Source organism: Lagenorhynchus albirostris, chromosome 3, assembly GCF_949774975.1.
Source record: "Lagenorhynchus albirostris chromosome 3, mLagAlb1.1, whole genome shotgun sequence".
Classification (NCBI taxonomy): domain Eukaryota; kingdom Metazoa; phylum Chordata; class Mammalia; order Artiodactyla; family Delphinidae; genus Lagenorhynchus; species Lagenorhynchus albirostris.
Genome location: NC_083097.1, coordinates 168,495,602 through 168,522,675, shown reverse-complemented (window position 1 = coordinate 168,522,675; position 27,074 = coordinate 168,495,602). Strand labels below are relative to the sequence as shown.

Below are 27,074 nucleotides of genomic sequence, written 5' to 3'. Positions count from 1 at the left end.
AGGGTGCCAGCGGGCCTGCCCCCAGCTCTGATTGGAGGGTGCTCTGGGCTCACCCTCTCATGGAGGGCTCTGATTGGACAATTTCCCAAGACCTGCTCCCACCTCTTCAGTGACAGGTCAACAGGACACCTGTGGCTGACCAGCCCATCCCCGACCTGGGCTCTGAGCTGAACCTGGTCCCGAGTGGGCATACCCTCCTGGAGCCAAATGTGTGTCTTTTTTTTTTTTTTTTTAAACAACGTGTGTGTCTTGATTCAATTTCCCCAGGGAGCCAGGACTGGACAGGATGGGATGGGGATCTGGTGACGTCCTGGGCCAGTGGTCTGCCCAATTTAAGATCGCCTTGTGTCTATGCCCTTTGTTTAAGAACAAAGACAGTGAGTCACCGCGTTCAAGGCAGGGTCAGACTCTGTCAGACGTGTGACCTTTGACATGGGGTGACCTCGTCCTTCATCCCCGCCCTCACATCTGAGGCTTGAGGTTAGCAACCCAAGGCTCCACCATGGGAAGCCGGACCATGAGGCCCTAGCCTCCCTGCAGGACTGGTTCAGTCCCACTTGCTGATCTTGTAGAACATCTCAGAGAGGTAGGAGGCATCTGGGATCCCCTTTAGGGACACCGATCTTGGCTGGCAACAGCCATTTTGGGGAGTTTGTTTTACCACAAGGACATCATTGTTGAAAAGCACCATTTTGGGGTCCTCTATCTAGGCTATAAGGTCTGGGGGCTTGCTAGCCCACCAGCAGGCCGGCACCTGTCCTGGGTCCCCCATGGGATGAGAAACCAGTCACTCCAGGACCTGGCCCCTGACAACCAGTGGGTCAGCAAAGCCTGAGAGCCAAACAGGCCAGGGAACAGTCCCACCTATAAGTGCACCCACAGTGGTCAGATTCACCACAACAGAAGGACCCATAAGCCCACCTAGGGAGCACCCCCAGAGCATACAGCGCAGGTGTCCAGAAGGGAGTTTGCGTCTGGGCACCATAGGTTGTCTCTTACATTAAGGTCACATCTACAAGCTTGGGAAATGAAACTGACCTACCTAATACATAGAAATAGACACAGAGAATTAGACAAAATGAGGAGAAGAAGGAATATGTTCCAAACGAAGGAACAAGACAAAACCCCAGAAGAACAACTAAGTGAAGTGGAGATAAGCAATCAAATGAATAAAGAATTCAAGGTCATGATCATAAGATGCTCAACAAACTTGGAAGAAGAACAATGAACACAGCAAGGATTTTTATGAAGAGTTAGAAAATATAAAGAAGAACCAATCAGAGCTGAAGAATACAATAAATGAAATTTAAAATACACCAGTAGGGAGCTTCCGTGGTGGCGCACTGGTTAAGAATCCGCCTGCCAATGCAGGAGACACAGGTTCGAGCCCTGGTCTGGGAGGAGCCCACATGCCGCGGAGCAACTAAGCCCGTGAGCCACAACTACTGAACCTGTGTTCTAGAACCCATGCTCTGCAACAAGAGAAGCCACGTAATGAGAAGCCTGCGCACTGCAACAAAGAGTAGCCCCAACTTGCCTCAACTAGAGAAAGCCCGCACGCAGCAACGAAGACCCAAGGCAGCCAAAAAAAATAAAATAAAATAAATTTATATAAAAAATACACTGGTAGGAAATAACAAATGCTGGAGAGGGTGTGGAGAAAAGGGAACCCTCCTACACTGTTGGTGGGAACGTAAACTGGTGCAGCCACTATGGAGAACAGTACGGAGGTTCCTCAGAAAACTAAAAACAGAATTACCATATGATCCAGCAATCCCACTCCTGGGTATGTACCTGGACAAAACTGTAATTCAAAACAATACATTCACCTCTTATGTTCATAGCAGCACTATTCACGATAACCAAGACATGGAAACCACCTAAATGTCCATTGACAGATGAATGGATAAAGAAGATGTGGTACACGTATACAATGCAATACTACTCAGCCATAAAAAAGAATGAAATAATGGCATTTGCAGCAACATGGATGCAAGTACAGATTATCATACTAAGTGAAGTAAGTCAGACAAAGACAAATGCCGTATGATATTACTTATATGTAGAATCTAAAATATGACACAAATGAACCTGTCTATGAAACAGACTCACAGCCAAAAATTTAAAAAAATAAAAATAAAAACTTATGAAAGGGAAAAGCGCATAGCCAAGAATACTCCACCCAGCAAACTATTATTCAGATTTGAAGGAGAGATAGCGTTTTTGAGACATGCAAAAGCTAAAAGAGTTCAGCACCTCTAAACCAGCTTTACTAGAAATATTAAAGGGACTTCTCTAAGTGGAAAAGAAACTATCACAACTAGAAATGTGAAAATTAGGAAAGGAAATATTTCTTTGGTAAAGGCAACATACAGTAAAGGTAGTAGATCAACCACTTATAAAGCTAGTAGGAAGTTTAAAAGACAAAAGTAGTAACATCATCTACATCCACAATAAGTAGTTTAAGAATACACACAAAATAAAAGATGCAAAATATGACGTCAAAACATTACATGTGGGACTTCCCTGGTGGTTCAGTGGTTAGGACATGGCGCTTCCACTGCAGGGAGCATGGGTTTGATCCCTGGTTGGGGAACTAAGATCCCACATGCCGTGTGGCACAGCAAAAAAAAAAAAAGAAAGAAAAAAAGAGAGAGAGAAAGAGAAAGAAAGAAAAAACATTAAATGTTGAGGGGAGGGTAGTGGTGGTAAAGATCCAGGGTTCCTAGAAAGCATCTGAACTTAAGATATGAACTTAAAATAATCACATATATATAGGGTGTTCCACAAAATCTCATGGTAGCATAAACCATAATCTATAACAGATATACACACAGAAATGAGAAAGGAATCCAAACATAACACTGAAGATAGTCATCAAATCACAAGGGAAGAAAGAAAAAGAAAGGAACAAAAAAAGAACTACAAAACAACCAGAAAACAATAAACAAAGTGACAATAAATACACACCAATCAATACTTACTTTCAATGTAAATGGACTAAATGTCCCAATCAAAAGAGGGCCTGAATGGATCATAAATACCAAGACCCATATATATGCTGCCTACAGGTGACTCAATTCAGATCTAAAAACACACACAGACTGAAAATGAGGGGATAAAAAGAGATATTCCAGGCTTCCCTGGTGGCGCAGTGGTTGAGAGTCCACCTGCCAATGCAGGGGACACGGGTTTGTGGCCCGGTCCGGGAAGATCCCGTATGCTGCGGAGCGGCTGGGCCTGTGAGCCATGGCTGCTGAGCCTGCACGTCCGGAGCCTGTGCTCTGCAATGGGAGAGGCCACAACAGTGAGAGGCCTGCGTACCGCAAAAAAAAAAAAAAAAAAAAGGTATTCCATGCAAATGGAAATGAAAAGAAAGCTGGGGTAGGAATACTTATATCAAACAAAATGACTTTAACAAAGACTCTAACAGGAGACAAAGTAGGACATAACATAATGATCAAGGGATCAAACAAAAAAGAAGCAATACTAGTTGTAAATATTGGAGCACCCAATATAGGAGCACCTAAATACATAAAATAAGTATTAGCAAATAAAAAGACAGGAAATGACAGTAACTCAATAATAGTAGGGAAATTTAACACCCCACTTGCATCAATGGGCAGATCATCCAGACAGAAAATCAATAAGGAAACACTGCCCTTAAATGACACATTAGATCACATTATATATATATATATATATATATATATATATATATATATATATATATATAAACATTCCACCCCCAAATGCAGAATACACATTCTTTTCAAGTGCACATGGAACATTCTCCAGGATAGACCACATGCTAGGTAACAAAATAAGTCTCAATACATTTAAGAAGATTGAAATCATATTAAGTATCGTTCCTGAACTCAACAGTAGGAGACTAGAAATCAACTACAAGCAAAAAAAATGGCAAAACCCAAAAATACGTGATGGCTAAATAATATGCTACTAAATAACAAATGAGTAACTGAAGAAAGCAAAGAGCAAATAAAAAAATAACTGGAGACAAATGAAAATGGAAACACAACGTTCCAAAATCTATGGGATGTAACAAAAGTAGTTCTAACAGGGAAGTTCACAGTGATACAAGCCTACCTCAGGAAACAAAACAAATCTCAAGTAAACAATCTAAACTTACACCTAAAGGAACTAGAAAAAGGAGAACAAACAAAACCCAAAGTTAGCAGAATGAAAGAAATCAAAGATTGGAGAAGAAATAAATAGACACTAAAAAAAATAGAACAGATATATGAAATTCACAGCTGGTTCTTTGAAAACATAAATGGTATATACAATTTTATATCAAATATCTTTCTTTTGAAAATGGTTAGTCATCCATACCCTTGTAGGACAATACCATTTTCACGTATTGATTCAACTGCTAGCAGTTACTTTCACTCTTTGGACCAATGTTTCTAGTAACATTTTTGAAAAAAATTTAAATTGTATTAAACCTAATAAGTCTTATTGGTTTATGTTCTGTTTCAGCTTCTCTTGATCTCATCTCCATCCCGACACACTTAGAGTTGGACTCATCACACTCCAGCACTATTCTCCAGGGCTGACAACCTGCATCTCAGTTATAGCAACTCAATCATGCTGGGTTTTGTTTTTTCTGTGCAAAATAATGGAGGAACCATTGATTCTTCCTCTCACCCAAACTTCCAGCCATCAAGAAATTCTAATAGCCTGAGTTTCAAATTATGTCTGGGCTCTAACCCCATACAACACTGCCACTGCTACCAACCCAGTCTGATCTACTACCTTGATTGACAGCATCATCCTAGTGCCTGTTCTCAAGGAAACAGAAGGATCTGGTGAAGCTGCCTCATCTGGTCAATTTTAGGCTCCATGTCACTCACAGCCAATGTCAGTGCACGATGGCAGGTCAGTGCATCAATACAGGATGTGCCTACCACCCTCACACTGTCCTCTGACCTCTGCTGTTGTTTCATCATTTCACTCTGCTCCAGGTGCACCGGCCTCTGGCTATCCTAAAATTACCTAAGGCCTACTGCTGCCTTAGGAACTATATTAGTCTACTCAGGTCCCCTAACAAAGCAATGGTGTCTGACATTCCGAAATCAAGCTGTTGGCAGCACTGGCTCCTTCTGGATGCTGTGAGGGAGAATGTTCCAGGCCTCTCTTCTAGCTTCTGGTGGTTGCCAAAAACCCTTTGCATTCCTTGGCTTGTGGACAGATCATGCCAATTTGCTCCTTTTTACCTCATGTGGTGAGGACATATCTATCTTCTGTGCAGGTCTGTGTCCAAAGTTCCCTCTTTCTAAAAGGACGTCCATCGTTGGACCAGACCTACTCTAATCTGTTATGAACTCGTGTTGAGTATATCTGAAAAGACCTGTTAAACAAAAATTCAACTGATCATATTTAAAAGATTTAATTGTCTTTATTAAATGAGTCATGAATTGGACAACATCTCATCTAGCAAGTAGAAAGGAGCTCCAAAGAGCTACAAAAAATGAAAGAATGAGGTGGAAAAAAAGAAATTATTGTCAAAGAATGCATTGTTTCAGGCAGTCACCTTCCTAAGGGAAACCGAAGGGGTCTACCAGTGGAGTACCTCTTACAGTTGGCCAAGAGATGCCAGGTTGGCATCTCTTCCTGGGAAGAGATCTCCCATTCCTGGGAAAAGTTGACACTGCTATTCAGTTAGGTATTAAGACTTAGTTTGCTGCAGTGGGGCTGGGGCCTAACACAAGTGACTCCATTTGAGGCCTGTAGTTTCCTTTTTTAAACATTTCCCTCTTTCGATCAGTCCCAGCTTTGCTGAGAAATGTGTTCAAAATTTAAGGCATTAGTACCACTCAGCTGTTACCCTGTAGTTCTCACAGCTTTGTGAATTTTGTTGATCCTTTGTGTGGTATCCATATGTCATGACACTTTTTGCTTAATCCTTGTGATATTCACAGGTCACAGCTTTAGGTTTCCTTTTTTTTTTTTTTTTCCGGTATGCAGGCCTCTCACTGTTGTGGCCTCTCCCATTGCGGAGCACAGGTTCCAGACGCGCAGGCTCAGCGGCCATGGCTCAGGGGCCCAGCCGCTCCGCAGCATGTGGGATCTTCCCGGACTGGGGCACGAACCCGTGTCCCCTGCATCGGCAGGCGGACTTTCAACCACTGCGCCACCAGGGAAGCCCAGGTTTCCATTTTAAATTTGGTCATTCTCTTGTTTCTTTTCTGACGTTCCAGTCTTAGGTCATTTGCTTGGTGGTTCGCAGCTATGAACACACATTAAAGACTCTTGAGGGGATACAGTGCACCAGAAAGCATATTATTATTATTAGTGGAAAGAAGATAATGCCCAATGTTCAGAGTGCACTTTACAGCCACGTTCTCCATGGCCCAAACCAATCAAAATCAAATAAGTCAAAGAAAGACCCCACCAAAAGAGTCACCTCTTTCAGCCAAGGGGCTTACTCAGTGAGCTCAGGTAACTGAGTTTCAACTTTCCCAGAAATGTTGATCCAGGTGCAGCAGGTTGTGTTGGTCACAGCACAAACCTAATTATTGCAGATTTCCCAAGAGGAAGCTCTGTGTGCACCACCAGCAATTTCTGTGGAATTGTGGAGTAGGGAAAGGGTTGATCCAGCAGACCTCAATAAATGGGGACTGTGGAATGGGAGCTCCACATGGTTGGGGAACTGCAAGCTGCTACTAACTGTCCCCATGTGGATCTTGGGACAGAAAAAAAGGGTTGGAGTTTTCCACTCAAACACCTGGAAATTGCAAACTAAAAAGAGTGAGAGCTCAAGGGAAAGAGAGTAGAGATCAAAACCAAGAGGAACTTACCCATAACCCTCAGAGATAATGAGAAAGACAGTGAACTCAAAGGGTTCCCTCGTACCACATCTGTGTTCCTCATTGTTCCCAAATGCCATCAGAAGTTCACCTCAGATCCTATCACTGCCACCAAATCTGCTAAATAACAAAAATTCAACTGAGTAACTTTTAAACATCTAATAGGCTTTATTAAACGACTCATGAATCAGGCAGCATTTTCTAGCAAGCAGAAAGGAGGTCCAAAGACCTGCAGAAATAATCGTTTTTTTAAAGACAGAGAAGGGACAGAAAAAGGAAAGTTATTAGCAAAGAGTGCATTGTTTCAGGCAAGGTCACCCTTCTGAGGGGAACAGAAGTGTAGGCAGTCTACCAGTGGAATACCTCCTACTGTAGACCAGGAAATACCAGGTTCACTGGTTAAAGGCCACATTCCTGGGAAAAGTTGACGCTGCAATTTGGTTCGTTATTAAGTCTTGGTTGGCTGCCTAACACAAGTGACTCCATTTTGGACCTACTGTCTCCCAGATTTTTTAAAATAAAATCAGATTTTATTTCCAAAAAAGATCATATTCTGAGGTTCCAGATGGACATAAAATTTGGGGGGACACTACTGAACTCGGTATATGTATACTTTTATATATTTTATAATCCATTTAAGTATCAACTTCCAGTGTTATCTGAAATAGTTATTTTACTGTTCTGCTTATACTATTTTCTGGAACCAGAAATATTTTATATTTTATACATATATATATATATATATATACTTCATATATATATAATCTCCATTTTCATATCCTCTAGCCCCTACTGTGCTAATTATGAAAGGTCAATGAAAGGTAGATATGCTTCTATTGCATTGCGTTATTTCATTGTGGGTAAGGCTGGGATGTATACTTCCCAGAATCGTCTTTATAATTTCGGGTTATAATTCACCAATAGCCTAAATTGCAAGAGATTTGGAAGGTACAGGTGAAGAAGCTATTTCTCTCAGTACTATAAGCCATCATGCAGATAGACGGACCAATGCATAGGGGATAGTTGGACACCAACTTGCAGCTTGTTTTTCTGATTATTGTATAATTATTGACAACTCTGGTATATCAAGTATGAATACAAACAAAACATTTAAAAAATGAAATAATTAAACACTGGGTAATCACATCTATAAATGCAAGGTAAGTAAATATAGTAGGTTTATGGCTTAGAGAGCAGTCAGCTATAAGAGAAAACATGGGCTTCCTTGGTGGTGCAGTGATTAAGAATCCACCTGCCAATGCAGGGGACACGGGTTCGATCCCTGGTCTGGGAAGATCCCACATGCCACAGAGCAACTAAGCCAAAGTGCCACAACTACTGAGCCTGCTAGAGCCCATGCTCTGCAACAAGAGAAGCCATGACAATGAGAAGCCTGCACACTGCAATGAAGAGTAGCCCCCACTTGCCTCAACTAGAGAAAACCCATGCACAGCAACGAAGACCCAACACAGTCAGAAAGAGAGAGACAGAGAGAGAGAGAGAGAGAGAGAGAGAGAGAGAGAGAGAGAGAGAACGCTCACAATAGGCCAAATACATTCAAAAGTGCTTATTGCAATCACAGAAGTATCCAGAAACAACAAATGTAGGGTCAGTGCAGCCTCAACAGTGCAACCAGGGAAGTAAGTTTCCTGCATTTGGTTGGGAAGGAAACAGCCTCTCTACTAAAGGAACAAGATGCTTCTTACAGAAATCACATAATTATGAGAATCATTGGACATGAAGGGGGGGGGTCACAGGATATGAGTAAATCACTAGGTGATATTCTGAAGCCTGAAGAAGTAGGCTGATGGACACCAAAGAGCCATAGGAACATGCAAGGATCTGTGTGCACTTGAAAACCAAGGAAGATCCATGAGAGAACTTGTGGACAAGTGTGGAATCTGCTGCCCAACAGGGAACTAACATCAAACACATGTCTGGTTGGGGGCTGTTCCACATGGGCAGAGCCAGAAGTCAGAAAACGGTGCTGGAACTCAGGCTCACCAGGTTGCCATGCATCTCTGTCTCCTCATGGTACAGAAGACCCGAGAATCATGGCTTCCCCGCTTCTGCTTTCCAGACCTCATGCATCTTCTTCTTCCCATGAACTTTAACTCAGAACCACTAACAGAAGGACTCTGGATATACAATTTCCCACCTCACCCAAGCTGACAACACAATTCAGTAGAACCGTCTGGACAGGAGCTTCATCTTCATGCCAGCAAGTCACTCTTCTTAACTCCATGGATCATGTCCAATTTCCAACCAAGATCATGGACATGAACAGAGGTCAAATTTATGAACATAATCAGATGAGACAGAAGGTCCTCCAAGACCTTGCACAATTACTAATTTCTGTGAGGACATATATGCAAGAAGGAAACATGGAAAAGACATACATTTCAGTTTAATACTCCAGGGGAGGGTAAACACTGAGTCAGAAAATTCCAGTATCTGTAACAGTAGACCAGGAAAGACATTTCAACAATACAGGTCTCATGATCACATATGAGGAAAACAATGGGATGTAAGAATCAAAACTTTTTTCATCTAAAATTATACCAAGTTGCACCTGAAAAAAACCCCCAAAACCAAAAACCGCTTAACATCCCTGGGTTCAAAAGACAGTGTAATGGAAATGAGACAAGTTTTATATGAGATACAGATGAAGGGGACATGGAGGGATAATTAATTATCTTAAGTGTTCAGATCAGCAACACGAACTAGAAATTAATACACTGGGATCCCTATTCAGGATGAGGCACTTACAAAGGAAAAGCCATGTTTATAACAAAAGATTTCTGTTGTGCCCTGAGTTTTCATTTACAAAATAAGTGAAGTGCTGAAGGTTTTTCCACATTCTTTCCATTCATAAGATTTCACTCCATGTGATTGCTTCCATTTACAATGAGGTTTTAAGGGAGAAGGAAGGCTTCTCCACAGTTTTGTATTCAGAATTTTCACCAGTGTGTGTCTTCATGTGTCTTTGTAGGGATATCAGATACCTGAAGGCTTTCCCACACTGCTGACACTGATAGGGTTTCTCTTCACTGTGTGTTTTTACATGTTGTCGAAGGGATGAGGAAGTAATAAACGTTTTCCCACATTCTGTACATTCATAGAGTTTTATTCCACTGTGTGTTTTCACATGTTTTCTAAAGTATTTGGGACAACTGTAGGATTTCCCACATTCCTTACACACATAAGGTTTCTCTCCAGTGTGGATCCTCACATGTCCTTGCAGGGATTTGAGATAGGGGAAGGCTTTGCCACACTGCTTACATTCATAGGGTTTTTCTCCACTGTGTGTTCTCATGTGTTCTCGAAGGTAAGTGCACCAACTGAAAGCTTTGCCACACTGCTTACATTCATAGGGTTTCTCTCCAGTGTGCATTCTCACATGTTCTTGGAAGTGTGAGATGCGAGTGAAAACCTTTCCACATTCTTTACATTCATAGGGTTTCTCTCCAGTGTGAGTTCTCACATGCCGTGCAAGTTGGCAATAATAACTGAAGGATTTCCCACATACTTCACACATGTGGATTTTCTGTCCATAATGACCTCTCACATGTCGCTGGACAGATGACAGGCAAGTGAATGATTTTTTAGATTTCTTACACTGTAAAGACTGTTTGCTACTGTAACTTTTCACATATCTCTTAGATGCTCTCCCATCATCCTGAAGTTTGTCAGTTTTCTCTACAATGTCTGTTCCACCAGGAGGATTTAGGCATGAGACACAGGTGCAGGTTTGCCCACATTCTTCACATGGATGAGGTTTGTGTCTGGTGTGAGATCTTTGCTGATTCCTCTGGAAAGAACAATCCCTGAAGGCTTTTCCACACTTAGTGCATTTACAGGGCTGAATTGCAGTCAGATAACCCTTATGCACAGTAAGGTGTGTAAGCTGGTTCCGGGTTTCTAGACATTGATGGCCTTCTTTACCTTCACAGAGGCTCTCCACCAAATGATTTCTGTTCAAAGTAGGAAGCACAGTATTAGGGATTAATAATGATTTCTTGGGCTTCCCTGGTGGCGCAGTGGTTGAACGTCCGCCTGCCGATGCAGGGGACACAGGTTCGTGCCCTGGTCTGGGAAGATCCCACATGCCGCGGAGCGGCTGGGCCCGTGAGCCATGGCCGCTGAGCCTGTGCGTCCGGAGCCTGTGCTCCGCAATGGGAGAGGCCACGACAGTGAGAGGCCTGTGTACCGCAAAAAAATAAAAATAAAAATAAATAATGATTTCTTTATTAATAATTTATTGATGGATGTTAATGATTATTTTGACTACGTATTTGCCATGTGCACTGAATTGGCATGTTTTTGGCACTCTCTGCATTGTGACAAAGTTCAACAAGTTTAATGCTCCAGCTGACGGCTCAAACAGAGACATAACTTTCAGTGTTTTTTACATATTGGGTTTCCTGATCATTGAAATTTCCTACTGAATTAAGTTTCAGATGCTCAATGTCTACATCACATTTATAAAAGTATTGTGTTGTAAAAACTCTGTGAGTACACAATTGTTTACCTAGGTTTATATCTTTTATTTAATTTCAAGTGAGTCTAACACTCTGCCGAGATCCCCCTTCTCCTTGTGGGAGTGCCACTCACCTCAAATGCCTCTCCTGGGTTACACGCTGATCTCTCATGTTATGAAATGCCCAGTTTTCTCCCAAAAAAGAGCAGGAATCATTTCTTGTGAATCTTACTATTTTCTCTTCACTGCATAGTCCAGTCTCCAAAATATCCCAATGAGCACTTGATCTACTGGTTTTAACTTGAGGGCAAGAACCTGCAACAATTGGTAACATAACTAAATCCTTGGGAAAGAAATGGTGGGATAAAAGAAAGAGGCCATTTGTACTTTTTTTCCATACGCTGATTCAAAAAATGTAAAATAGTTTTATAAAGGAAGGAAGGATATATGTGTGATATTGTGATTTATAAGAAATATATACATATATATTTGGTCATTCAGATGACCAACATACACTTCTCACATAAATCAGGTACTCATCCACAGTTCCCTGCTCACAGCTCCCAAAACCTTTGGAATTTCCTGAGTGATAAAAGCAATGGAATAATATTTGATCTCCTGTTCTCAGTTCTTGAAAATGCTTCAGGGTCAGAAGGGTGAAATAAGTGTTGTTATTCATAACAAGCCCTTTCCATCACAATTGGGTTTATATTCGTGAAGGTGACTGTTGAAAAGCAGCGCAGGATGGGGGCTGGTTGCCAATGGAGACGCCATGTGACTAAAGCGTGGAACTTTCAGTCCCACTCACACCCCCAGACACCCCAGCACCTCTGGGGAGGGGAGAGGAGCCAGAGTTTCAATCACTTGCCAATGGCCAATGATTTAATCAATCATGCATATGTAATAAAGCCTCCATAACCTCCCCCACCCCAGCAAAAAGAAGTTCAGAGAGCATCTATGTTGGTGAAAACATGGAGATAATGGGAAGACTGGCACCTGGAGACAGCATGGAAGCTCCAAGCCCTTCTGACATATACTGCCCTATGCATCTCTTCCATGTGACTGTTCCTGAGTTATATCCTTTTATAATAAACTGGTGATGAAGTACATGAAATGTTTCTGTGAGTCCTGTGAGTGTACTAGCAAATTAATTGAACCTGAGGAGGGGGGTCACGGGAACCTCTCTCATTTATAGTCAGTTGGTCACAAGTACTGGTAACAACCTGAGCTTGAAACTGGCATCAGATGAGGGCGGGTGAAGACCAGGGGTGAGTCTTGTAGGACTGAGCCCTTAAGCCGTGGAATTTGAGGCTACCATGGGTGGATGCTGTCAGAATTGAGTTGACCAATTGTGAGGAGCCTAAACACACAAACACACAGATACACACATGATGCAATTGGGTCCAGAACCTAATTTATCACTCAAGCAAAGAAAAACTCTGAAGACCTCATCTATTTGGAACTTTGGCAATGGTAGAGAAAATGAGTCAAAATGGCAGCCTGTCCACTAAGAAATACCTCAAAAAGAATGGAGACTGATGTTGAGATCAATATTACCAGAGAAGCAAAGTAGCAAGAAACTGGGCAAAATGCACATTCCCAAATGCTCTCTTTATAAAAGGAGCTACAGAAAGACTTCTCAAGCGGGCAACGATGGATGAAAAGTCCAACAGGGAAGCCAGGTTAACGACAAACGTCACTTCTCAAAAACAGAGTCATGTTTCTAACAGTTATGTCCAAATATCTCTCCCTGATAGAGAACCTGCTCCTCCCGAGAGGTGTGCCCTCCTGGTGATCGCAGGCACAGAGGCCCTAGAGGAAGCCTATCTCCAGTGACCCAGCTGCCACTAGGAGATCAGACGGTGCGTGGCTGCTGTCCTGCTCGTGGAGAAAATCTTCTCAGGGGGAGGATGGAGGACAACAAGCCCTCCATGAGATGGGCCGATTCTCTGGTCCTCACGTCACTGAGGATGGGTGAGTTTGGGTTTAACTGCAGCAAGATTATCATGTCAAATGTGTATTGATCACAGTGCAACTTTCACAGGGTGAAAACCGTAACGCTGCTCTCACTGCTCCAAAGTAACACTGGAGACCACGCTCACATTTACACAATTAGGGAGCCTCAGGATTCCGAGCAAGAGCAATAAAAATCAATTCAATATAGAAATATTTATGGTCATGGAAAAGCTATTTGACTCTAGGTAGGTTCTATAAAGGTGGGGACCACGTCTGCCTGTTTTTCAACATATTTTTATTCCTTGGTTCCAGTAAGAAAGAACATTGTAAGAAATATTTGGGGGCTTCCCTGGTGGCGCAGTGGTTGAGAGTCCGCCTGCCGATGCAGGGGACACGGGTTCGTGTCCCGGTCCGGGAAGATCCCACATGCCGCGGAGCGGCTGGACCCGTGAGCCATGGTCGCTGAGCCCGCGCGTCCGGAGCCTGTGCTCCACAACGGGAGAGGCCACAGCAGTGAGAGACCCGCGTACCGCAAAAAAAAAAAGAAATATTTGTTCCCTAAAGACTAAGTGCAGGGAGGAAGCCGTCCTCACCCACGGAGGCCAGGTTCCTGAAGGTCTCCAGCATCACGTCTCTGTAGAGCTTCCTCTGAGCCAGGTCCAGCAAAGCCCACTCCTCTGCGGTGAAGTTCACAGCCACGTCCTCAAAGACCACCGAGTCCTGAAACAGCCACAGGTTCCGTGTCAGCAAGGCTCCCTCTTCACCCCCTTTTATGGGAGGATGGGGAGGCTGGCAGTCGGAAACCGGACTCAATTCCTAGGACTCCTGAGCTTACACTCTTGTGGGAAATGAACACACACAAGTCAATCAAATGCATTTTACTCAGTGATGCTAAGTGCTGGAAACTGAAGCAACGTGTAACAGCAACAACAGATGTAGACTTATAGACACATGACTAAAAAGAACTGTTTTTTACCAAATATAAAATAGATAAACAATAAGGATTTACACAGGGAACTATATTCAATATACTGTAATAACTATAATGGAAAATAATTGGAAAAAAAGACTATAGATATATACAGACATATATGTGTGTGTGTGTGTGTGTGTGTGTGTGCGCGTGTATAAGGGAATCACTTTGCTGTGCACCTGAAACACACAATTTATTTTTTTTTAACTTTTTGGCTGCACCACCCAGGACATGGGATCTTAGTTCCCTGACCAGGGATTGAACCTGCACCCCCTGAAGTGGAAGCTCGGAGTCTTAACCATTGGACCACCAGGAAAGTCCCCTAACACAATACTGTAAATCAACTGTACTTCAATTTTTTAAAAAAATTGTTTTTAGTGAGAGAGCAGAACCTGAGGTGGTAAAGACTGAAAATAAAATCATCATTCAGATAAGAAGGAAATGAATACTTGGTTTGGTCAAAAGTTATTTCCTTGAAACTCCAAGCAGGAGCAGACTGTCAGGAGGTCGTGAACACTGATTTTCCAGGGCCGCTGCATCTGAACAACTCTCGCCTGGACTGAACAGCATGTAAAAGCCTGGGCCAGTCCCCTCATATCCAACAGAGGCAGACACGACCCCCTGCCAGGATGAGGTGGACACCGAGGGCAGAGACGCAGGCCAGGACCCACGGCCTGAGACAGCTGTGGGGTAAGAGACGGCCTGTTTCCTGAGGGATCTGTCAAGCCAGTAGGGCCTCTCAGATAATCATGTGCCCAGAAATGGAGGAAAATGCTCCATGAAGAAGAGTCGAAGGATCTGACGGCAATAGGGCCAAAGGAGACTTAAACAGAGAGAAAAAAACACCTAGTTATTATCTTTAGGACAATATGGATGACACCAGACCCCTGAAATACAAAGCAAGCAACTATTTTTATAAATTGGAATTTTAATCCAAAATATAGTCTGACAATCTAAATTATAAAAAATTCCAAATACATCAGCTACAAAGAAGGCAAGGCTGCCTCGCCTGAGTCTGCGACTGGGGTTTGCTAATCACACACCTGTTAAGAAACTTGTATTTTAAATACATTTTAAAAAACTAATAGGACAACAATAAAAAATAAAGGGCAACAAGAGAAAAACAAATAATGCATAAATAATGGACAAATAATGTGAGCAGACATTTCTCCAAAGGATAAATACAAGTGGCCAATAAGCCCATGAAAAGATGCTGGACGACACTCATCAGGGAAATGCCAAAGCTACAGGCAGATACTTCACACCCACCAGGATGGATATAAGATGGACAAACAAGGCAAGGCGGGGCAGGCAAGGATGTGGGGAAGTTGGAACCTCACACACTGTTGATGGGAAGGTAAAACGGTGAAGCCACTTTGGAAGACAGTCCAGCAGATCCTCAAAATGATAAACACAGTGTCACCACATAACACAGCAATTCCACCCTAGGTATCTATCTACCCAAGAGAAGAGGTGAAAGCGAACACCAACACAAAAACTAATACGCAGATATTCACAGCAGCATGACTTATGACAGCCAAAAAGTGGAAACAAATCAAAAGATCATCAAGTGACTTGGATAAGCAAACACAATATAATCTCACAATGGAATATCATTTGCCAGAAGAGGAATGTTGTACTGATCGGTGGCACAAAACCAATAAACTTTAAGACCATTAAGACTCCACATAACACTTATACGAAAGGCACAGAATGAGCAAATCTATAGAGGTAGAAAGTAGATTAACAGGGCTTCCCTCGTGGTGCAGGGGTTAAGAATCTGCCTGCCAATTGAGGGGGACACGGGTTCGAGCCCTGGTCCGGGAAGATCCCACATGTTGCGGAGCAACTAAGCCTGTGTGCTGCAACTACTGAGCCCACGTGCCACAACTACTGAAGACCACACACCTAAAGCCCATGCTCCACAACAAGATAATTCACTGCAATGAGAAGCCTGTGCACGGCAACGAAGAGTAGCCCCCGCTCGCCACAACTAGAGAAAAGCCTGCGCAGCAACGAAAACCCAAGACAGCCAAAAATAAATAAATAAAAATAAAGTTCCCCTTAAAAAAAGAAAAAGAAAAAGAAAAAGAAAGTAGATTAATAAACTGCCTAGACCAAGGGCGGGTGAAGTCCTGGAATGAGGGGTGACTGCCAGCAGATACAAGTTTTCTTTTGGGGTGATAAAAATGATTTAAAATCAGAATATGAGGATGCTTGCACAATTGTAAATATACTAACACCCTGGAATTTTACACTTTGAACAGGGAAACCTTATGGTACATAAATTATATGTCAACTAAAGCTGTTTAAAAAATAGATTCAGGGGCTTCCCAGGTGGCGTAGTGGTTGAGAGTCCGCCTGCCGATGCAGGGGATGAGGGCTCGTGCCCCGGTCCGGGAAGATCCCACATGCCGTGGAGCGGCTGGGCCCGTGAGCCATGGCCGGCTGAGCCTGCACGTCTGGAGCCTGTGCTCCGCAACGGGAGAGGCCACAACAGTGAGAGGCCCACGTACCACACACACAAAAAAAAAAATAGATTCAGGACTTCCCTGGTGGTGCAGTGGTTGAGAATCCGCCTGCCAATGCAGGGGACACGGGTTCGAGCACTGGTCCGGGAAGATCCCACATGCCACGGAGCAACTAAGCCTGCATGCTACAACTACTGAGCCTGTGCTCTACAGTCCATGAGACACAACTACCGAGCCTGCGTGCCACAACTACTGAGCCCGTGTTTCACAACTACTGAAGCCCATGTGCCTAGAGCCCGTACTCCACAACGAGAAGCCACCACAATGAGAAGCCCACACACCACAACGAAGAGTAGCCCCAGCTGGCCACAACTAGAGAAAGCGTGCGTGCAGCAACGAAGGCCCAACGCAGCCAAAAATATAAATTAAGAAAGAAAGAAAGAAAGAAAGAAAGAAAGAAAGAAAGAAAGAAAGAAAGAAAGAAAGAAAGAAAGAAAGAAAGAAAGAAAGAAAGAAAGAAAAATATGAAGTGCTTTTCAAACTCTCATCCCAATGGAGCAAAATACCAATGAACAATTATTCCCCTGCAGGATCCATATTAATGGACTCTCACCTTCAATCATCTCATCTATCTCCTCATCACTAAGGCATAAATTGCTTGAAAGCAATTGAAATACCAGTCTTGGAACTTTAAACATTATCTGCTTTGTAGTTCCTTCCTATTGTTCAATGGGGAACTGCTCCTCTTTAGTAAACAGATATCTGTGTACACTGCTGGGCTGCCTTGGGTCAAGATGTGATGGACCATGAGAGCTTTCAGGGTATGTAGAATTGGAAAATATATTTTTAAAAATCTGCTGGGCTTCCCTGGTGGCGCAGTGGTTGAGAGTCCGCCTGCCGATGCAGGGGACACGGGTTCGTGCCCCAGTCTGGGAAGATCCCACATGCCGCTGAGTGGCTAGGCCTGTGAGCCATGGCCGCTGAGCCTGCGCGTCTGGAGCCTGTGCTCCGCAACGGGAGAGGCCACAACAGTGAGAGGCCCGCATACCGCAAAAAAAAAAAAAAAAAAAAAAAAAATCGGCCCAATGTATTTGAGCAGAAGTGCTGGTTTCTATTTAAAACGTGTTGTTCTGCTACATATACCAGGATGGGAGCAAAAGATGCCTTAATATGTCATGTGTCATGTGCTGGAGACAATGAGTTTAGTAAATGCCTGTTTATCTTCTGTGTTTTTAGTATTGGATGACTGAGGTTTTCTGAGTGGTTTATCATAAAACCACACTTCAAGTCTTGTTTCTGCTCAGAGTCTTTTCAAGTATTCAAACATGTTTCTCACTCTGAGCTCTTGGTAATAACAGACACAGAAATCTCTCTAATACTGATCTGCCATACATGCTTGATTTTTAAAATCATTAATAGAGGAGAGTGAAGACAACCTACACAACAGGAGAAAATATTTGCAAACTATGCGACCAACAAGGGCTTAATTCCAAAATATATAAACAGGGCTTCCCTGGTGGCACAGTGGTTGGGAGTCCGCCTGCCAATGCAGGGGACATGGGTTATGCCCCGGTCTGGGAGGATTCCACATGCCGCGCAGCGGCTGGACCTGTGAGCCATAGCCGCTGAGCCTGCGCATCTGGAGCCTGTGCTCTGCAACGGGAGAGGCCACAGCGGTGAGAGGCCCACGTACCGCAAAAAAAAAAACAAACAAACCAAAAAAACCCAAAATATATAAACAGCTCATACAACTCAACAACAACAACAAAAACAACCCAATCCAAAATGGGCAGAAGACCTAAATAGGCATTTCTCCAAAGAAGAAATACAGATGGCCAATAGGCACATGAAAAGATGCTCAACATCACTAATTATTAGAGAAATGAAATAAAAACTACACCTCATGCCAGTCACAATGGCCATCATTAAAAAGTCTACAAATAACAAACGCTGGAGAGTAGGTGCGGAGAAAAGGAAAGGGAACCCTCCTACACTGTTGGTGGGAATGTAAATTGGTACAGCCACTGTGGAAAACAGTATGAAGATTCCTCATAAAACTAAAAATAGAATTGCCATATGATCCAGCAATCCCACTCTGAGACATATATCCAGACAAAACTATAATTCAAAAAGATACATGCACCCCTATGTTCATAGCAGCACTGTTCACAATAGCCAAGACATGGAAACAACCTAAGTGTCCATGAACAGAGGAATGGATAAAGAAGATGTGGTATGCGTACACAATGGAATATTACTCAGCCATAAAAAAGAATGCCATTTGCAGCAAAATGAATGCAACTAGAGATTATCATACTAAGTGAAGTAAGTCAGATAGAGAAAGACAAATACCATATGATATCACTTATACGTGGAATCTAAAATATGACACAAATGAACCTGCCTCTGAAACAGAAACAGAATCACAGACACAGAGAACAGACTGGTGGTTGCCGGGGGGGGGGGGAGTTGGGGGTAGAATGGGGTGGGAGGTTGGGGTGAGCAGATGTAAGCTTTTATATACAAAATGGATAAACAACAAGGTCCTACTGTACAGCACAGATAACTATATTCAATATCCTATGACATACCATAATGGAAAAGAATATTTTAAAAAAGAAATAACTGAATCACTTTGCCATACAGCAGTAATTAACACAACACTATAAGTCAAGTATACTTCAATTTTAAAAAATAATTAAAAAAAAAGAAACAAGCAGTAGAAATGTAAAAGTTTAAACAGACTTTTCTTAACATAGACTTTTAAAACTAACTGTCATTAGGGGACTTCTCTGGCTGTCCAGTGGTTAAGACTTGGAGCTTCCACTGCAGAGGGCATGGGTTTGATCCCTGGTTGGGGATCTAAGATGACACGTAGCGCAGTCAAAAATAAATAAATAAATAATTAAAACTAATTGTCATTAAAATTAACTTTCTTTCTAAAATATGTTTAATAAAAAATATAAAAAATTTAATGGAAAAATTTCAAAACATTATTGACTAACACCATCCTAGAAGGAAATGAATGAAGGGATGGCGCATATCCACAGAAAAGAGACCAGGATGTCAGCTTCTCCCGAACAGGTTAAGAGTTTTAAGAAAATTCCATTAAATCTAAAATTGGCTTGTTTTGGGGATGGTTTCATTCTGTTTTGTTTGAACTTAGAGAAAAACTACTTCTAAAAACTGAAATGGAAAACAAATTTCTAATAATAGCCAAAATTTTCTATGGAACAAGGTGGTGGGATATTCCGTAACAGACATTGAAGCGTTTTAAACTGCAATGATTAGGACAGGATGGTGTTAACAGAGGGATGGACAAATACACCAATGGAAAAACAGCGCACTGAAACAGGCCCACCTGTTTTTGTCAAGTGGATCAATGCCAGAGCATAAGCTGCTGGGCAGGGGCCAGATGATGACACTTTGACCTGAGGGGCAGTGATTACTGGGTATTTACAGGGGAATAAGATATCTTTTTCCTTAGTAACTGCACATGCAATAACCAATTCACTGTGAACTTAACTGTGAAAGAAGAAAGTAGAACACATTGAGAAGTTACAGGCAAACTCACTCATGACTTGAGAGTAGGGGAAATTTTCCTATACACGAAAAGAAAAGAGCTACAACGGAAGAGGTTGATAAATTCAGTTCAAGTCTATTAAAGTTAAGAATTGTCCATGAAGTGTAGAATAAAAAGAAATGATAGGGACTTCCCTGGTGGTGCACTGGTTAAGACTCTGCACTCCCAATGCAGGGGGTCTGGGTTCGATCCCTGGTCAGGGAACTAGTTCCCACATGCACACTGCAACTAAGAGTTCGCATGCCACAACTAAGGAGCCCGCCTGCCACAACTAAGACCAGGTGCAACCAAATAAATAAATAAATAAACATTAAAAAAAGAAAAAAAGAAGTGATAACCCACAGTTTGGGAGAACATCTTTGCCATACCTAGAAATGAAAAGAGATGAATGTCCAGTGTATGTAAATAACACATAAAAAATCAATAAATATACAAATGAATTAAAGGTGAGAAAACAACTGAAAACTATCTCACAGAAGATGAGCCACCACTTATAAGAAATGCTCAGACTCAATGATTATCAGTAAAGACCAATATACAATCACAAGCAGATCCATTTTACACACTTGAGATGAACAAAATTAAGCTGGAATTTCCAAATCTCCATCTGCTGGAAATGACGTGGAATAAACACACTCGTCTCCAGCCCTCCATCCACACTTCCTAGTATTTTGAAAATATCCATAATCTACAATCCTACAATTTTCCTTCCACATGTACAAAATTTATATTGCACTGGCACTTGGAGACAAAATCAAGGAGTTTAACGGCGCTGCTGACAAATCAAAATTAAACATGAGACAACTCAAGCCTCACACGACTGGATGGAGGATTTAACCAGGTGACCTCTGAAACCAACACGTGTGAAACAGACTGGGGCTGAGAACCACAGAGAAGCCTTCTGTGTGGCATTACTTGTGCGGTACGGGTCATATTCACTTATTACAAATTCAGCAGAAGCAAAATCAAACAAAATGATGCTTGGTGATGAAGGACAGATGTAAAGCTGCAAAGAATAACAAAAAGACCAGGGGGCTTCCCTGGTGGCGCAGTGGTTGAGAGTCCACCTGCCGATGCAGGGGACACGGGTTCGTGCCCCAGTCCGGGAAGATCCCACATGCCGCGGAGCGGCAGGGCCCATGAGCCATGGCTGCTGAGCCTGCGTGTCCGGAGCCTGTGCTCCACAACGGGAGAGGCCACAACAGTGAGAGGCCCGCGTACGGAAATAAATAAATAAATAAATAAGACCAGGATGATGGGCACCCTGGGGGCCGCTCACTGGGAAGTGCTACCAGCCAACCAAGGGAATAAATATCTACACCTTCAAGTAATGGAACAGAAGTCTTCAGTACTCACACTGAGTCACATGACACAAGATTCCATCAAAGAAACAAAAGGGAAGAGCAGCCAAGTGTGAGCCGCTCAGATCAGCGGCCTGCTGCCCACGGTGCACAAGGAAACCCCAAGTCAGAAGGTCAAAGCCATCCCAGCTGGGGGGCTGGGATCCCCCTACTGACACACAGCCTGGCTGGGCACCCCCAGGGCAGGAGGAGGGACCGAGCTCCAGAGCTCCACACGCCTGTGCTGCCTCTCTCAGTGTGGAAATGCCCCCTCCTTCTGGGTCTCAATTCTCACCCAGGAGGAAACGCTCAAGTTGAAGTTCTGACCCAGAGAAACTCTCCAATTCATCAACCCTCTCAATAGCAGTTGAGCTCAAGGAGTCTTCTCCACGCCTGACCTTCACAGACTCACTCAGGGTGCACACATCACACTCAGAGCATCAACTCTCTTGGATGAAGCCAAAAGCAAAGGTCAGGGAACAGCTGAGGGCAGCAGAACCTCAGAGGACAAACCACCCCTAGCATTCCTGCAGGTGGATCCCCTCCCCTACGCTCATGCCACAAACAGATCCTTCTGTGGTGGTGCTATGGCCTGGAGGCCACCGGCGTAGGAGTGGGGTAGGGTGGACAGCAGGACCCAAGGCCACCTTCCTTCACCTAGGGAAATTCTGGGGCACTTTTATGATTTGAGGAACAGGATACTGCTCATCCCTTTCAGAAGACAGGCATCAGTTCACTAATATCCTCATGAGGACGAGCTGTAACTCATCTAAAAAGAAGTGAGCAAGTCTCAGTAGCACTGGTCACATTCCACAGAATTTCCATTCATCTCTGTTGACCAGCTAATAACAGGAAGTAGACAAGAATCAGACAGTATCAGAACTCTGCACTTTGCATGGAAGAGTCATTACAATTTCTCTGAATCTTTTAAATCCATCTCTCCACCCATTTCACATGAAGGGGTGGGACTGCCTGCATTTCCTGAAATTCTAATGGAAGAGAAAACATTTTCTGTACTGAGACACTTCTCCCCAGAGGCATCTCTGGTTAAGGCCCAAAGGCCCAGAATAATACAAGTCAGCAGGAAAGGGCAAAGACCTGAGATGCTTACTACCCTCACTAAGGAGAAAAAACCAGGCAGAAAGAATGCGGAATTTTACACTTGCTGAAACCGGAAGCTGGATCAGGGGAAGCTATTAGTGCTGAGCTGGACCCAGAGGAGGCTGCTCACAGGTGTCAGGGGACAATGCTGAACCCTCCCTGAGCCCTGTGCTCCTGGAAACTTCGATGGGAGGTGAAAGGATCCCCCACCCTTTGGTCTTCTGGAAAACGGCAGGCTGCAAGAAACCACCCCCATGCCCCACCTGACTCAGATAAGACTCACACGGAGGCCCCTTGTTTATCCAGGACGAGGCCAGACGCAGTCCCCTCAAAGCCCCATCTCCACCTCATCAGTGATTAGTGGAACTGTTCCCCCCACTGACCAAGCAGAACAAATGCTTGTTGGCCAAACTTTGGTTCAGCTCCTCTCCTTCCCCCTGACCTGGCCTCACCGCAGCCAGACGACAGACCCCTAAGGACAGGCTGGCCTCAGGGATCTGCTATCCGAGCATCACACCTGGTCCCTCCTGGTGATGTTTACTCCTCTGTATAAGAGAAAAACTCTCTTTGCCCAACTCCTGAGACGCTTGCAGATCTTAGCGTCAGATGTCCCCTTTCCTGCAGAGCCCCCTGTGCCTGGTGCAACAGACCCTTCTCCCCCTGCAGGAACTCATTTGGATAAAGGTCTCTTGTTTTGAAGTTTAGATTATTTTATGCTACAGGCTTGACCAAGTATTCTCAGTGGCCATGTGAAAATTAAGAGAAAACTCACTAAAAAAGATGTTGGTGGGGAGAAGAGGGAGCCTCGGCCAGTACCACGTGATGTCAGTTACAGGAACAAGTGTCAATTAGAGACCCCAACAGAACAAATGGAAACAAGAAAGAATCATCAATTGAAGGCCACAACAGGAAAAGATGTGCATGCATGGCATCTTCTCAAGAAACTGGCTACCCCAGCAGCTAGCCAGTGAGAAACCAGCATCACCCTGAACTCTCCATTTTCTCCAGCGGAAGTTGCTTCAGTACTATAACCTCTCCCAACTCCATCCTTTCTCTCCAGTAAATAAGTTCCTTGGACTTGCATATGGCTTTTACTATTCGTTGTCTGTCCCAAATTGCAATTCTTTGTTGTTCCCAAATAAACCCATTTTTGCTGGTAAACAGCTGATTTTTATTTTTAAGGTCAACGACTATTTCTTAGCCCACCTTTGATCAGGCTTCTCACCCACAGGCCCCTGATTTTAGGTTTCTCCCCCACCTCAACCCCACCCTCACCCGCAGCCCCACCCCAAGCGACAATGAGCTGCAGAACAAGCCCTTGCAGACCTGGGCCGAGAATGCGCTGACCACAGGGAGCCCCGATCCTGAAAAACAGCCTTGCTCTCACCCGCCTCACAGAGAAGAGAAAAGCTCTTTGCTGTGTGGTTGGAGACGCTGGCACCTCTCTGAGATCCCAGCCTCGGCGCTATCGCAACAGCATTCGCAATACAGGCTCCTTGCTTGACAAGTCTGGGCTGGACTTCATCTGTCAGGTCCAGGGCGGGTCCCCTCCCCACCAGCGCCTGAGCGTCTGCTCCGCTGGTGCTCCCTCGGACCCCACCCCCTGCCCTCCCGGCCCAGGAACAGATCAGGGCGCTCAGACCCTGTGCGTGGATGGGACAGGACTCCTGACCCACGTCGTGGGTGAGGGTAAAGAGTTGAGTGCGGACTGCGGACAGGGAGACGGGGCCCGCGGCCCGTTCCGGCCAGTTGGAACAAGCCCCGGCGGGTCTCAGCGCATGGCCCGCGCACTCACCATCTCAGCCCTGCTCTCGGTTCTCACGGCGTCCTCTCCGCGGCCCTGCGGCCCGACCGCCCGCGCAGGTGGGAGGGACAGCGAGTGGACACCAGGACCCCATGTGGCGCGCTGGACTCCCGAGAGCGACGTCCCCGCAGGGGGGATGCGCCCGCCCCCGGCTCTGATTGGATGAGGCTCGATCCCTCGCGCCCTGATTGGATGGACCCCCTTCAGGCCCTGATTGACAACGTTGCACGCTTGATTCTGAGAGAAGGGCCAGCTGTAGGTCACGTGGCGGAGCAGGGCGGAAGTGCCGTTTGTTGCCTTCAGCCCTTTACCGCCTGGCTTTCTATGGGACGCCACACCTGGCCGCCAGGATCCTGGGCTATGCGCAGAATCTGCTCCTGGCCACACAGCATCAGCCCAAAGCTTGCAGACCCTTTTCTCCTAAACAGAAAAGTGCTGACTCAGTCTCCCCTCCTAGTATCCCCACCTGTCCAGGGCTGCCCCTGCCCTTTAGTCCGAGGGCTGGGGCACGAGGGGACAGGTGTGAAAGGAAAATCAAAATGGAGTCAGTATTGCTAAGAGAGCGCTCTAAAATGGAGCCAGGAGGCCACTGAGGAAGTGGGGCTTATGCAGGTCTCGGCCCAGATGGAATCTGAACTTTTGACCACTTACTGACTTAACGCAGGCATCCAGAACATCTGCCCAATGACCCAGAAAGTCAAGATACTTATTGGACCCTTCCCCTAAATAACTCGTGACAGCCTATCCCTCAAGGACAAATATTTCCTTCCCTGTGTGATGAAATAAAATTTATACTGTGAGAAAGCACAAGTAAATTTTAACATAAAACGCTCTCTCTCCGTCTGTTTGGAGCTCCTCCCTCCCCACTTAGTGTTTAAGCATATGCACTACACGGTAACCACACCTCTTCAAAGATGGGAACGCCTTCTCAAACGTAAAGATCAAAATTTTCCCTTTCTTTTGAGGCTAGCAATGTAACTTCTGTCTTACTACTCCTTTTGTACGTGCTTACCTGGACTATGTATCTTTGGTGAACTTTATGTGAAATGTCAGTATGTCATTTTGATGTACGATCTTTCATCTCAAAAATGTACATGACTGTGTTTTCGACTTCTAACTGGTGGAACAGTTCTCAGAGCTTCTGAGAGACTGTCTCCTGGGTTATAATCCTTAGTTTGGCTCGAATAAAATTCCCTTTCTTCTTAATTTAATGGTTACTTGAATTTTCCTCCGCGTCTGTCAGAGTCAATCATAATTTCTGCCAGACAACTTTAACAACCTTGTGGCTTGTGCTTTATAAACTCCTGACTCTTTCTCTTCCCCAGAACACTCTGGTTTTGCCAGAACCTGTGTACCCCAAATTGAAATTCTTAAGACCCCCAAATAAACCGCTTTGTTCTTTGCAGCCTCAATACTGATTATTATTGAACATGATAGAGGAGGACCTGGGGAACTCCTGGGTCAGGGGACGGATGGAGGGCAATGTCACTGTGGATCTGTGCCCTTTCTTTAAGAACAAAGACACTCTGTGACACCACTGCAGGCATTGCAGGAGCCAGTTTTTTGGTGGTTTTTTTTTTTAACACCTTTATTAGAGTATAGTTGCTTTACAACGGTGTGTTAGTTTCTGCTTTATAACAAAGCAGGAGCCAGTTTGACTTTGACCTTTGACATTAGGAGGTCCGGCCCTCCTGACCTACTCACACATCTGGGCTCCACCAACTTTTCCCCGTCCCATTTCTTACGCACATCATCAGGCTCCCTCCCCACAGGAGGAGGGAACGCTGGGTCGGCCCCACACCTGAGCAGCACTGAGGTTCCGAACAAGCCCCTGGTCAGCTTCTCCAGAGAATAGGAGACCCAGGGGACCCTGTTCAGTCCAGCCACACTGACCCGCAGTCCGCGCACCGCCCTCACTCGCCCAACTTCCCTCCTCACACAGAAGAGAAAAAGCCTTTTTCTGCGCGGTTGGAGAGGCTTACATATCTCTGAGATCCGAGCCTCGGCGCTATCGCAACAGTATTTGCAATTCAGTCTCCTTGCCAAGTCCGGGCTTGACTTTATCTGTCAGATCCAGGGAAGACCTCCCTCGCCCCCAGCTTCTGACCGTCCTTTCCTCCCTCGCAAGCCCACTCCGCCAAGGGCTCAGTCCGGATGCCCGGACCCCAATCCGTCGCCAAGGGGGAGAGTCAAGTTGGGATCCCGGGACTGGAAGCCGGGTCCCCTCCCCGCGGCCGAGGGGGAGAATTGGGTCTGGACACGGGAGTGGGTGGGACGCAGGGAGACCCTGGCCAGACTGCCTCTTCCGGCAAGTCCGGCCAGTTCGAAGCAGCTTTTTCGTTGTTCGGGCCCCGGGCCGCGAGCTCACCATCTCCGCCTCCTTCCGGGTTCTCTGAAGAGTCCTCCAGGCGACCCTCCGACCTGGGCAGGTAAGACCGACGGGGACGCGACACCTAAGGCCGCGCGGGACAAGTTCGCACCAGCGTGCGGGCCGCTGAGAGAAACTTCCGGAGGCTCGGAACGCGCCCGTCGCCCG

The 27,074-nt window shown here is 44.7% G+C and overlaps 1 protein-coding gene across 1 annotated transcript; it reads right to left on the bottom strand.

Moving 5' to 3' along the window:
* Nucleotides 1–9,218: 9,218 nt before the first annotated feature.
* On the bottom strand, nt 9,219–27,074 carry LOC132517771 (zinc finger protein 77-like). Its single transcript, XM_060145608.1, has 4 exons — nt 26,907–27,074; nt 13,860–13,986; nt 11,445–11,625; nt 9,219–10,804 (listed from the first exon to the last, which is right to left on the bottom strand). Exons 1-4 carry the CDS (start codon nt 26,907–26,909, stop codon nt 9,733–9,735), a joined length of 1,383 nt encoding a protein of 460 aa, XP_060001591.1. The 5' UTR covers nt 26,910–27,074; the 3' UTR covers nt 9,219–9,732.